At 34.0% G+C, this 13,915-nt stretch overlaps 2 protein-coding genes across 3 annotated transcripts in view; both read left to right on the forward strand.

Annotated features, from left to right (window-relative positions):
* Positions 1 to 2,044, forward strand: part of Cpb2 (carboxypeptidase B2) — a 49,029-nt gene extending 46,985 nt beyond the window's left edge. For both annotated transcript variants that reach the window (XM_015484300.2, XM_015484301.2), the window contains one exon: positions 1,468 to 2,044. In XM_015484300.2, coding sequence (XP_015339786.2) covers positions 1,468 to 1,652 — 185 coding nt within the window. In that variant the 3' untranslated portion in view covers positions 1,653 to 2,044. The remainder of the gene's footprint in view (positions 1 to 1,467) is intronic.
* Positions 2,045 to 2,442: 398 nt separating this feature from the next.
* Positions 2,443 to 13,915, forward strand: part of Zc3h13 (zinc finger CCCH-type containing 13) — a 74,945-nt gene continuing 63,472 nt past the window's right edge. The window contains exons 1-3 of the mRNA XM_048800555.1: positions 2,443 to 2,799; positions 10,910 to 11,035; positions 11,358 to 11,467. Coding sequence (XP_048656512.1) covers positions 10,919 to 11,035; positions 11,358 to 11,467 — 227 coding nt within the window. The 5' untranslated portion in view covers positions 2,443 to 2,799; positions 10,910 to 10,918. The remainder of the gene's footprint in view (positions 2,800 to 10,909; positions 11,036 to 11,357; positions 11,468 to 13,915) is intronic.

A 13,915-nucleotide genomic window follows, 5' to 3' on the forward strand; every position in this document is an offset into this window, starting at 1 on the left:
TGCACACAAATACATAATAAATTCATAGGACCCATTTGAAAAACCTAGAAAATTTTATTGATGTATATAAAATAAGACAAAAGGAGAAGCTTACATGTTTTGAATGGAAAAGAAATATAAAAAATATTAATTTTCATGTTTAATAAAATTCCAATAATCACTTAAATGAGTTTGAAATTCATTTGAAAAATAAATTTTGGAAGAGCTTGTAAAATACTGAAAATAAGACTAGTGAGACAGAATTTGCCCCCAACAAGTATATTATAAACCTATAGTAATCGGGACACTATGGAATTGATCCTGGAAGAGACAAATCAATAGAAGGGAATAGTGAATAGAGAAAAATATTCAAAACATATGAGATCTGGTACCTCATAAAGAAGGTATTTCAAGCCAATTAAGAGCATGAAGCTATTTGATTAATGGAGCTGGAAAACATGACATTATTTAGAATAAAAACTTAGTTATTAACAAATGTTTTACCAAAATAAATTCTAGTATGATCAGATGTTAAAATACAAAAACCCAGCCATAACCTGAGTTGCCAGCCAAAAAATACAGATGAGAGAGAAAAATTTTCTACATATTACACAGGGCTATTAGCATTAATGTTTTTATGAACAATCTGTAAATGAACCATGTAGAAAATGAGCAAGGATAATTGATATAAAATATAAAGATGGATAATAAATATATCAAACAAAATGTGCAAATCACTGATAATGAAAGAAACATGAATTAATAATATTATTTTCACCCACAACATTGCTGGAATGCATAATTTCCATCAATGGTGTAGGAGGGAGAAGTGGGCATGTTCATAACCTGCTATTGGAAGTATAAATGGTTCAATTCTTTTGAAGTACATTTGAAAATGCATGCCTCATAAGTGTAAAAATAAAGTACATAACTTTAGACTAGCCAATCTACTTGAAGGAAAGAACAGACTACACAAACAAAGAAGCAATTATTTATAAGCAAGGATGCCCATTGTGAAGTTGTTTCTATTAGTTAAATTAGAAAAAAATTAAAGGTACCCAATTAAATAAACATTTAAAATAATTATATCTAGGTTTACAAAGCAATGCTATGAGATTATAGGAAATGGTGTAGATTTGAACTTATACTATATTTAGAAATATCACAATGATAATATTTAGAAATATTACAAAACAGTGTGCACACTGTGATTTTATTTGTGTAGTAAGAAAAAAAAATAAGCAAAAGCATACCCTGAAAAAAAGGACATTAAAAAGTTATTGGTGATTATCACTTCTTCGAAGGATTATGGGAGAGTTATGGGTCATTTTTGTTTTCTTCCTTAACCTGCTTTCCCTCAATCTCTACTTTCTACAGGAAACATAGGTTACAGAAAAAAAGCACAGCCATTTTCATTTTTTACAAGAAAAAATCCCATTGTTAATTTTGACAGTTATACTTCAAAAAGCAATTTCTTTTTTCTTTTAGACCTAGCTCCTGGAGGTTCCGATGATTGGATCTATGATTTGGGCATCAAATATTCATTTACAATTGAACTTCGAGATAAAGGCAGATATGGATTCTTGCTGCCTCAGAGTTACATCAAACCCACTTGTACAGAAGCTCTCGCCGCTGTTGCTAAAATAGCTTGGCATGTAGTCAGACATGTTTAATGTTCTTGATTTTTCACTTTGCTTCCATATTCTTAATTTACTGATTCCAGCAAAAACCAAATCGTTGTGCAAGTTTCTATTAAGCTTGATCCATAGTTTTGATCAAAGGTTTGCCTAGTTCTTGATTTTGTCAAAAACAAAATGCATGCTACTTGGAAATCACGATAGACAAGGGAGTTCAAGAGTGTTTTTAACTTTTTCTTTTTTAATCTGTAAGAGCCCAGATACTGATCTTTTGCTTTCTGATATTTGACTAGCTATCTCAAGCAATTTTAATAACTAGTTTCATGCAGATCACTGGATCTTGCAACAAAAGGAAAGGTGGCCAGGAATACACTAAAGATTTCTTCCCCGATTTTTCAATAAATTTGTTTGCGTCTTCAAAAACACAACCGTGTATTCCATTTGCTTCACAGTAATAGACAAAGGCCCTGGAAGGGGAGGGGTGTCAAACATGAGATAAATATCACCTCTTGCTCCAGCTCAGCCGGCTCCATAAACAATTGTTGAGGCGAATGAATGGCTGTGGTTACTTTCAGCAACGAGTATGGCGTTTTGCGCGGTTGTTTATTGCAAGAAATTATACAATAAAAAGAGGAAAGTCCTTAACTTTACTTTTAAGGGCGAGTTTCACCAGCCCCTAGCTCCCAGAGTCCTCCCCGCGATCTCACAACATAAGTGTGGATCACCAACGCCCTAAACACGCAGCCGACCTAACGCCCCGGAGGCGTGTCCACCAAGGGGCGGTGCCGGCGCGCTGACGACTAATCCGGCGGCCGGAAGTTGCCTTGGTCTATAGAGGACCAGGGTAAACCCTCACTTCCGGCGGCGTTTTGAGGCGATCCTCCTAGCGGCCTGGTAGTGTTTTCGTTGCCTTTTCGTACTCTCCAGTCTCTTGCTTCTGTTTTTTCCTACGTCCGGTTCTCACTTGACACTGGCGAAGCGGAAGTCTGTTTCCACTTCTGAGACGCCCCGCGGGCCCCTCTCTAGCCGAGGGCCGGTTCCCGGGAGCCGCGCGTGCACCTCCCTCTCGTCGTCCTCCTCCCGGGGCCAGGCGCGGGGACAGAGAGTCGCCTCCCCAGCTCCTCGGAGCGGAGGCGGCAGTGACACCTAAGGATTGCGTTTGGGGAGGGTGCTTGGGGAGGAGGTAAGCGTTCAGTGAATTGGTGTGGGTGTCTGAGGAAAGGCGTCGGTCGGGCCCGGAGTGGGGAGGCCTGGGTTGGCTGTCCACCGTCCCGCTTAGGTTACGCTGGGATTTTGAGCTCTGCTTAAGCATCCCACTCCTAGTTCTGTAATAACTTCTTGCGCTCAGACCTAGTTTCTTGTTGTAGTTATGATTGTGACCTTTGTCTAAGGGGGACAGGTCGACACTGACACAAGATTGTGCCCCTCTCCTGTTTGGTAACAGGCAATGGGAACCCTGGCGTGATATTCGCATTTGTATGCTTTGAATGGGTGCGCCACCCCCTTAGATTTAGAGTTTCCCTCTTTACGCCTTCCAGTCTATTAGAGAAAAAGGGGGTCTTCCTTTTGATTATGTGTCTTGCTTATTTCTCGGTAGAGATAACGACGTAGGTCCTGGAGTTGAGGAGTGCTACTTTATTCTCACATTCCCTAGGTAGTTACTTTTGGCAACTATCTGTCCGAAACTGGGGAAGGTGGAGTAAAAGGAGAGGGTCTGACATTTGGCATTTTCTTTTTCTAAGCAGGTGAATAATTTATGTGGCTGGAAATTATTCAGAGTTGATAATATTTGCGATTTTGGTAGGATCTTGTTTGTGGAGGGCAAGGTCCTAACATTGAATACAATGTTCAGTTGTATTACGGGGCTTTCAACTAATTTGAACTATTTTGAAAAATTTGGGCGTGTGTAATCTTTGCAGATGTTTGGATTTTCAAAGAAGTAATTTTAAAAGTTTGGGAAATGATCTTGACGCCTCAAGTTTTCAAAGTCCATGATACTGTTGCAATAAATCCATATAATTATGCAGTACAGTCTGTGCGTAGATGGTGTGGGGTAGCCGGGTCTAGTTCTGTTATATTTGGCAATACTGACTTACGTGACAGTTTTTTGAAGAGTTTTGTGGACATAATCTATAAATTTTCAAATAATTTCCAATTTAATATTTAGATCATAACAGACAAGACACTAGGAAAGTTGATACAGACATGTAGCAATTTGTGTCTGTAAGAATAGTGTACTTAGAAACTAAGACTTTTCACTTGTGCATCTGATAGGATTCACTTTTATCAAATATACAGTTGACCCTCATTATCCACAGGGGATTGATTTGTATACCAAATTCCTTGGATGCACAAGTCCCTATTTAAAAATGACATAGTATTTGAATATAACTTAAGCACATCCTCTTGAATACTTTAAATCATCTCTATGCTTAGAATACTTAATACATTGTACATGCTATGTAAATTATTGCTATACCGTGTTATTTAGGGAAAAAGAGAAAAATGAACGTTTACAGTATACACACTTTTTATTTCTGAATATTTTTCAGATATACTTTGTTGAAACTAATGATATGGAGGGCCAATTGTATGCAACTTACTGACTTCCAGATTAATGGTGATTCCAAATGAACATTGGTTGCATATTTTAAATGTGAAAACTTATCTCAATTTCATATCTGTAATATAATTTTGAAATACTAAAATATAATAAATGAATGCTGTTTTAACTTCTATGTGTCACTAAAATTTTAATGTCATCAGTGTTGATTTATATTCTAATATGCATTGGTATTTACATATGGAAAGCAAAAATTGTTTCACTTATGTTTATTTGGAGAATTAGTTTTCCACACCTGTTCATCTACCCCCTGCCCATCTTATATAGAGGTGGAAGTACTTTTACCAGGTATTTAATAGCAGTTAAAATTTAACTGGTGGGAGATACAATCACAATATTATATACACACACACCCCTATATACATATATCTGTATACATATATAAATATCTATATTATAAGTCTTTTATTCTTATAAAAATAGTTTTATATATTGTAAATCTATTCACTTTATAGTAGCTGCCAACAAAGGATGTTCCTTGCACAGTCTTTTTAATAAATTACTGTACAGTACTACATAATTGCCTTGCTAATACATATATTGTTGCTTCTATTTGGAGTCCAGTTTGAAATAGTTTTAGTCTTAAATCTACAGATTAGCAATCTGGAAGGTTGTTTTAGAAAATTCTTTTTTAAAGTTCTCTCAAACCTCTGCGTCAGTTTTGTTCCTTTTAAGAATCTCAAGAATCTAAAGAATGTTTTTGATATAATGCTTTTAATCTTCGAAATTTGGATATAGAGATTTGTCCTATGACTAGTTAGTAATATGTAGTTTAAATTGCTTAATTATTTAACAATTTTCTAGTGTTGTGCTGCTACTTATCCATATTAAAATGAGTTATGCTTTCATTTATGTTACCAGTAGATGAGACACAGGAAAGATGTAATAATGGATTAAAAGTGAAGGTACTATATCTATACAGGTTGAGCATCCCAAATCTGAAAAAGTCTAAAATCCAAAATTCTTTGGCACTGACATGACACCACAAGTGGAAAATTATACTGACTTCATGTGATGGTTGTAGTTAAAACACAGACACACTAAAAATGTTTTATAGAATTATCTTCAGGTTATGTGTATAAAGTCTATATGAAACATAGATGAATTTTGTGTTTAAACTTATGTCCCATCTCTAAGTTATCTTATGTTTTCAAACATTCCAAAATCTGAAATCCAAAATACTTGTGGTCAGTCCCAAGCATTGTGGATAAAAGAATCTCAATTTGTATATGCTTTGTTGACCAGACTTTAGTAATCAGGCCTCAGGTATAATTATTTATTCAAAAAGATGACCTTCTAAGTTTCTCCTTTTTCAGTATCTATCTTAGGAACCTCTGAATGTGTTGTGACATTGTTAAGTTCCTTGGAGCAGAGGAGCAATTCCCAGTTTTAAGACTACTTTAATCAGTAGACTCTTAAGCTGGTGTCCCTTTTTTTTTTTTAATTGAAAAGAGATTATAGAAACTCTAGATATTTATTATTCTATAAATGGACAGAAGTAGAATAACTGAATAGGCCTGAACCAGTGTTACCTGGCTCTGATGATGCCTCTGTTTGGGAAAACATGATGCAAGGGGAAGTGTGATGACAACTTAAACCAAATCAAAAATGGAGGAAAACGTTCAGAGAAGAGAATAAATTAAATTAATAAGTTATTGATGTGACCTTAGAAATAGGAAAGTCTCTTTGACAGCGTTTATATCTTATTGTTCCTAACGCTTCTACTTGGAAGCATTTATAAGGTTCTTTGAAGCCTATTCAAATATAAGTTGAAAAGATTTTCCTCCTTAATGAAATCTATATTTTATTTTGTTATAGTATTCATCTTCTTTTGTGGGCCCAAACTATTAAATAGGATTGAAAATTCGAATTGTTACTTAAGTTGGTTACATAGTTTTAAATTAATATTTGAAAAGGTAGTTATTTCTGGTGCATTGTAGTTATGTATGTATTTTCAGACAAATGGAATTTTAAAAGTTATATATTGTGTTCTTTGTAATCAAAAGCATTTTATATGTGAAAATTCATGAATGTCTCTGTACTAATAACTTTATTGACTACTGATAGAAGTTCCTAGATGAATGGTTTGTTAATTTCATGTCACTATAACAAAATACCTGAGATAGGCTACTTAAGAAGAAAGAAAGTTTATTTTGGCTTACACTTTTGGAAATTCAAGTTCAAGATTGGTCCCATCACTTTGGGCCCCTGGGGAGGGCTGCACAGTCTGCAGAAACACATATAAAACCAGACTGCTTGCATCACAAGCCAGGAAGCAGAGACAAACAGACCAACTTAGGTCCCATGATCCCTTTTGAGAGTATCCCTGTCCCCAGTGGTCTGAGGACCTCCATTAGGCCTCACCGCTTAAAGGTCCACAGCACCTCTCAATACTGCCACTCTGGGGACCAAACCTTATATATGGAGTTTGGGGGAACATTCATCCAGACCATAGCAGATAATAAATAATTCTAGTTAAATATCTTTAATTTCTGTTTTCCCCTTTTTCTTTAGTTGATTGGGTCTTCTCTAGACTTGGTTCCAAGATACATTGCTATTTTAGGGCAAGGTCTGGCATTAGTGGACTCTGAGAAATAGAGAGTACATCTTTACTTCATTGCATTTCTTCCCTAAATGGGAAGACTCAACAGTAACTAGAAGTAAAATTTGTAGGAAAATAACTGTATAGGTAAATCTTGAGTATTTTCTTTTTTCTTGTTGTTGTTGCTGGGGATTGAACACAGGGCCTTGTGCATGTTAGGCAAGCATTCTACCAACTAAGCTATACCCCAACCCCTTGAGTAGTTTTTGATGTCACCAGTAAAAGCAGTTTTGTCTGTGTGTCACGATGGGCAAAAGGTGTGACTTATGCAGTCCAGGAGAAGAAATAAATGATCACACTCTTCTGCCCTTTTCAGTGCTTTACTCAAATCACTCAATACAGTTTCACTGTATAGGTTCTTAATAATAAAAAAAAAAGACAATCCTTAATACTAGGCACTGCAATAGACAATTCACAGCAGACTATTCTAGATTAATTCTAAGCACTACAAACACACTTAATCATGACAGGCTAATGACAGACATTCCCTCTGCATGCTAAATTCAAGTATCAGATCAAAAGTCTCAAGCCTTAGGCTTTAAGTCCAGTAGATGCACGCTCAGACCGTGGTGATCAGATCAGGAACCAAGGCAGGCTTCTCCTGGGGTGGAGCTGACAGCTTCCTGAGGAGAGGGTTGTAGGGAGAAGTTGCAGCTCTCACCAGGGTCAAGATGTGCTTATAGAAGAGTTTGAGAGTGGTGAGGACCATGCAGAGGATCATCAGGCAAATGATGATAAGTGATGGAATGTCAGTCCAGGTCCTCATCAGGCTCTTCAGCTTGTGTGCATCAGTATCGGCTGGTTGAATGTCTCTTGATTTGCTCTATTATTTATAGGAAATTTTGGGGCTTTTGATCACCCCCCCCCTTTTAGTCCTTATCAGCTGCCCCCGATTTCTCTGTGACATCATTTACCCTGGGATTAAAACATGTGGTCTGCTAGTCCCCACCCTGATCTTTTTGCCTTTCCCTCTTAATCAGGTGCCTTTCCCTCTGATTTTCTTGTCTTTCCTCCTTATAGGGTGAGGACAGCCTGCTAGAGGCTTCATTCTGAGAAGTGACTTGTTTGTGCCCGAGGGCCATACTGGAGGGCTCTGTAGCAGGTTTCGAACTGGAGTTTTTAAAATGGAGTTGCTTAGGCTCAGGCCTAAGGCCATCCTCACACTGTGTGAGAATTAACTTTTTTAGTTGCAGGGATACAAGGAGATGGGAGTGGTTTGTAATCTTGGATCAATAGTGTTCACTTGATTGTCTTTGACATAATTGACTAAACCCTTTGCAATCTTCAGAATTTTTAGGGATCTGGGATTGGAAAGAAGCTCTGAAATGGTGCTTTCTAGCAGTAGGTCAGAGGAGAATAATAGTGATCCAAATGAAAGTGATGAAGCAGATAAAGAGTTCTGGAGCTCTCAAGAAAAACAAGAAAGGAGATAGTAGCTGACTATTGTTTCAGATATAATAATAAATAGCTCATTGTCCCAACTGTGGAATCTGTAACCATTGGTTTTTCCCCCTTATATGGATGAGAGTATGTTGGGAGTGAGGTGCATTGAGGGTGGGGGTTTGGGGAACACAACTAACCCATTAGTCTTCTTGAGGCACTGTGGTGGGATAAGGCAGACTAAAAGGTTGTCCTTCTTTACAAGTTCTAGGTATAGCTCATGAAGAAATTAGAATTCTTTTTTTTTAGAGACAGGGTCTCACTGAGTTGCCTAGGGCCTTGCTGAGTTGCTAAGGTTGGCTTTGAAATCACAATCCTCCTGCCTTAGCCTCCTGAGCCACTGGGATTACAGGTGTGCACCACTGCACCTGCCTGAATTAATTCAATTTTAAGTTTCTTAAAAGAAATGTTTTTAAAGTTGAAATAATGGGGATTATAATGTACAACTGTGTTAATATTTACAGTAATATAAAATGGAACTTTAAAATGTGTTTTTCTTTTTTAAACTTTTCCTATATATTTTGTGTCACACTTACTTTTTATTAAATCTTAGGTGGATATAAATTGTAAATTTCTGGGTATTTTTCTCAGTTAAAACTACATTTTCTAGAAGATTTTTCCTAGCTTTATTTCTCTTAGCTGTTATACTCTTAATCGTTTTTTTATGTTAAATGAATCAAATGGACATGTGAAACTCTGCCCTAAATTTTCCTCTATAAATTCATATTTGAGTTGCAAATGAGTTCAGAAAAATTAAGATTATCTTATAAGGCTGACACTAATGGCATGCAGTTCCTTGTTTGGAGAACAGTTGATACATAAATGATTCTATGTTGTAGCAAATTCCTGTTCATTTAAGTTATTCTCTATCTTTGAATTATTAAAAGCTAATTTGCTAATGTACTAAAATACTGATGATATTTTACGTTAAAAGAGTAAGAACAATAAAATTTTCCAATTTAAAGCAATCATTATATCATTCATCTTTTCCTTTTGAGTCATTGTCTGTTTTTACCTGTCAAATGTTGTCCTCATTTTTTGGATCTTTTCAAAATGTGACCTGAAGGACCCAATTCAACCAAACATTGTTTATAAAAGAATAATAATTATTATTTTTAATACTGTGAATATTTTTCCAAGTACTATGTCTTTACTTTGAAACTATATTAAAGAATATTTATAAAGACTAATTCTATACCAAATGGAACTTTTATGTTTTTAGCTGTCATGGTTCATTCTAGGAATTTTTTATAACAAGTTTTAGCCAATATAAAGTGTGATATAGTTTAGTTGTTTTTTTTTTTTTTTTTTCCTTTTTTTTTTTTCCTGGTTAGGCAGTTCCTACCCACTTCTCACAGTGCTTCCCATGGTATGCTCTGGGTTATTTCTTGGTCTAGAGTTTAATATTGTTTTCTAATGTATATCATACTGTCCTTAAGTCATATTTTTACTTGTCATTGAATCATCCAGTTATACAGTCTAATTATCTCTATATTACAGTTTTAGAATATTATCATTTTCTTGTTAGTGTTAGAATATTATCATTTACTTTTTAGAAATTTTCTTACAATTTGTTTTTTGTTACTTGCTGCTGATAGTGGTAAAATAGCCTGTTTATTACTTTTAGCACCTTTTTGTTGTTGTTTTTGGTACCTGGGATTGAACTCAGGGACACTCAACTATTGAGCCACATCCCAATTATTATTTTGTATTTTATTTAGAGACAGGGCCTCACTGAGTTGCTGAGGCTAACTTTGAATTCTCAATCCTCCAGCCTCAGCCTCCCAAGCCACTGGATTATAGGCATGCACCACTGCATCTGACCACCTTTTAGCACCTTTGACTTTTTATGTCAGCATAGGATAGATTATAGAAACACCTTGACTTTTTCTAGTTCTACAGTCTTTCCTAGTTTGAAAGAAAACCATTTTATTAACATTGCAACATTGCAGTGTTCATTCGTTCTCTCTCTCTCTCTCCCCCTCTTTCTTTGTTTCTGTGTCTGTAGTACTATAAAATAAATATTCTTGATCAGATTGCTTTTCTTTGACTTTTGTAAGACAAAATATTTAAATGGTATTCATTTTTCTCCCATGCTGGTTTTTGAAGTATAACTTTTGTTGTCACTTAAGCTGTGTAAAAGAGTTTTATACAGTAAATACAATAAAAAATAAAAATTACAATAAAAATTTATCTGATTTGATTTTCTCATTTTCTTTGACATATCTTTTTTTCAGTTAACTAGTTGTTAGTTAACTTCTTAAAGGAATGAGTTGCTAAATTTTGAAACAAATTTTGTAAATAAGTTGTAAACTAAACATTTGGTACTATATTTTCTGAGGTTGATTCTACTATGAAAACTGTGAATAGAATCTTAATTTTTTTCTCACCATGCAGAAAAAGTATGTTTCCAGACATCAGATTTCAAAGTTGTTGTGACTTTACTAATAAGGCATGTTTTGGAAGATAGGCTATTTTTGTTTATCTATATCACTTCTCCTCTGACTCTTTTCCCCAAGGAGAATCCTATGTAATTTTGCCTTAAGTTTTATTTACTTGTAAGTTATGGGCTCAGTTATTTAAAACTGAAGAAATTCACAATTTTGCTTCTCTCTTTTTTGGTTAAAGTAATACAAAATGTCAAAAATTAGGAGGAAGGTCACGGTGGAAAATACCAAGACCATCTCTGATAGCACATCTCGAAGACCCAGTGTATTTGAGAGGCTTGGACCAAGCACTGGCAGTACAGCAGAGGTGAGTTGTCTGTCACTAGTAGTCCCAGAGTTTCTGTTAGAATCCTGCTATAGAAATTCTGATCAGTATCATAGAGGTGGAAGATAGTTTTATTATAGGAATGTTAGTTTAATAAATGTTGCTTAATGTTCTTTATAAAAAGGAGTGGAAAAGGTGGTTGCATTTATGTTTTTGTTTTTCGTTTTGTAAATTTTTTATCATTAGGGGAGTAATATATCATAGATTAGCTGGAATTTCGATAGTATTTGTTTTAGTTTTGTCCTGTTAGCATCTTTTCTTCAGAAATAAATATGAAATTTACGTAGTAATATTTGTCTTTTAGACACAGTGCCGTAACTGGCTGAAGACTGGCAACTGCCTCTATGGAAACACGTGTAGATTCGTACATGGCCCTTCACCTCGTGGTAAAGGTTATAGCAGCAATTATAGAAGGTAAATGAAGGAATTTGAATTGTTCATATATTGTTAGACGTTGGCTTTTGCAGTTCATCTAGTATAAAAATCTGAAGTAAAACCATATAATTGGTCATATTTTCTAATTTGGTTGTAGTCTTGTCAATATTCAAAGATCAAAATAATTTATTAGTTATTTTTTATATTAATAAGATTTTACCTTTAAAATTAGCATATATGCTTAGTATTTACATGTTTTGGCAGTAGATCTTTTTGTAATAAATATATAGCTTACTTTTCCCCTAAATATGTATTAAATTTCTGTTTAAGAGAGAATTCCATATTAAAACTTAAATAGGGGAATGCCCAATCCCTTATCACAATATGTTAATGTAAATGAAACAATGTGTTTACTTGTACATAATAAACATCCTCCCTTTTTAGAACATCGTTTTGCAGTTAATAGAGGCTTGGCTAAATTGAATTTGCTTAATGAAGACCTTTTTATTTATTTATTTTTCAATTCCCTCATGATTTTGTAATGATGTTTATAGAGGTGGCATACCTACAGATTGTCACAAAAACAACTTAAATTTGATTGATAAATAATTTACCTAGTACTAAAATTAGGTATGCTGATTGTTTGGCTGCAGCAGTAGTATAAAAACCATATATTAGCAATTGTAGATTTTCTTTTAATTGGGTGTTTGTGTGTATAGATTTTGAAGTTTAGTGGAATTTAAAATTCAGACTCTTGACATTAGCTTACTATTCGCTTAAACACTATACATTTTAGCTTCTTTGTTGCTGAATACTCTTTTTATTTGTATTTAGATTGTCATTTGTCACTCCTTAATGGGAAAATTAGTCTTTATTATGTATGTTTAATTACCTACAATTATATACATAAACACATCTAGGGAAACTGTTTTAATAATTTTATGTTTTGTTTATATTAATACCACACTTTTAATACTTACTTTAACTTGTCTGAAATTTATTATTACCTAACTCAAATTTAGTGTTAGCTGACTCAGAATTTTTACATATGAGATAGTTTTGAGGAACATGGAGATATTTATCTAAAAGAGAAAAAGTAATATTATTACTAGATTTAGAATAAAGAATTTGTTGTTATAATTGTGCTACTTTGTATGTATTTTCTATCTGATATCTTCTTCAATATTTGTGTATTTTTGTGCTTTTATTTATTTTTTGGTAGGGAAGAAAAATGTAGTTCATAATGTGATTCAACGATGGGAAGAAGAGCTATGTATTTAAGAAAATGCTATCTCTGGATAAGACATTTAGGTCATTCATTGAGTCTTCATTGTGTATTGAGCATTCATTCTGTTATATTCTGTATAAAATAGAAATAAGTACATAATACTTTTTTATTAATTATATAAGGGAAACCAGGCCCATAAGCTTTAGATCTATGACATAATTATAATTTAGGGCATTTAAGTACTGGTTCCAGTTTCAAGTTCACTTTTAACTGTTAAGAATTTTATATAGATCTATTAAATGTACATACAAGTATCAGTGAAATTCTTTAAAGTGAATCATCTCAAATTACTTAGTAACCATTTCATTTGTATTAATAATTGATACATTGAATAAATTAATTAATCATTTATTACCTGAAATAGATATGAATATTTGTGTGATTTGCTCATATTTATGCATATATACATACAGGTATTTCTGTAGCACTTTTTTCATGGTCAAAGAGGCACAGTGCATTCCTTAACTTCTATTACCCTCTTCCAAAGTTATTGAAGTCACCTTTTTTTTCCATTTATCCTTTCTCTTCTAGTTAGTAATAGTGTGAAATAATTTCATAGTCATGTACTGTCAAATTCCCAGTACAAATTATGAAGACTTGCCATTGTTGGATATAAATATATGTAATTTCCCTTCAATTAAAAATCCATATAGTATGAAATCACTGTTCTAAAATTTTGCTTTGAATTCTTTATTTATTTTTCTGAAATATTTTATTTTTCTATTTTTTAATTTTTGGGTCTAAGGATTTAACCTAGGGGTGTGTTGCTACTGAGTCACATCCCAAGCCCTTTTTATTTTTTATATTGAGATATGGTCTCACTAAGAGTTGCTCAGGGCCTCACTAAGTTTCTGAGGCTGGTGTCGAACTTGCGATCCTCCTGCCTCAGCCTTTTGATTCGCTGGACAGGTGTGTGGCAGTATGCCTAGCTTATTCTGATTTTATATTTTAAAATTTAAAAAAATTGCCAGAGTTATCACAAAAACTTATATATTTACTTTAATTTTTAAACTATATAAAATACTTTTGTATTTTGTTAATATTGTATCCAATCACGTACATATGTAGATGATAATGCTGTTGCCTCGATAACTATAATTTTGTGACTTTATAGCTTAAAACTCTTTTTGCTTCCAAATATGACTAATATATTTATGTTGTTAATAATTAAAGAAGTCAAGCTATTAATCACATATTCA

The sequence above is a fragment of the Marmota marmota genome, unplaced genomic scaffold (genome assembly GCF_001458135.2).
Source record: "Marmota marmota marmota unplaced genomic scaffold, marMar, whole genome shotgun sequence".
In the NCBI taxonomy this organism is placed as follows: domain Eukaryota; kingdom Metazoa; phylum Chordata; class Mammalia; order Rodentia; family Sciuridae; genus Marmota; species Marmota marmota.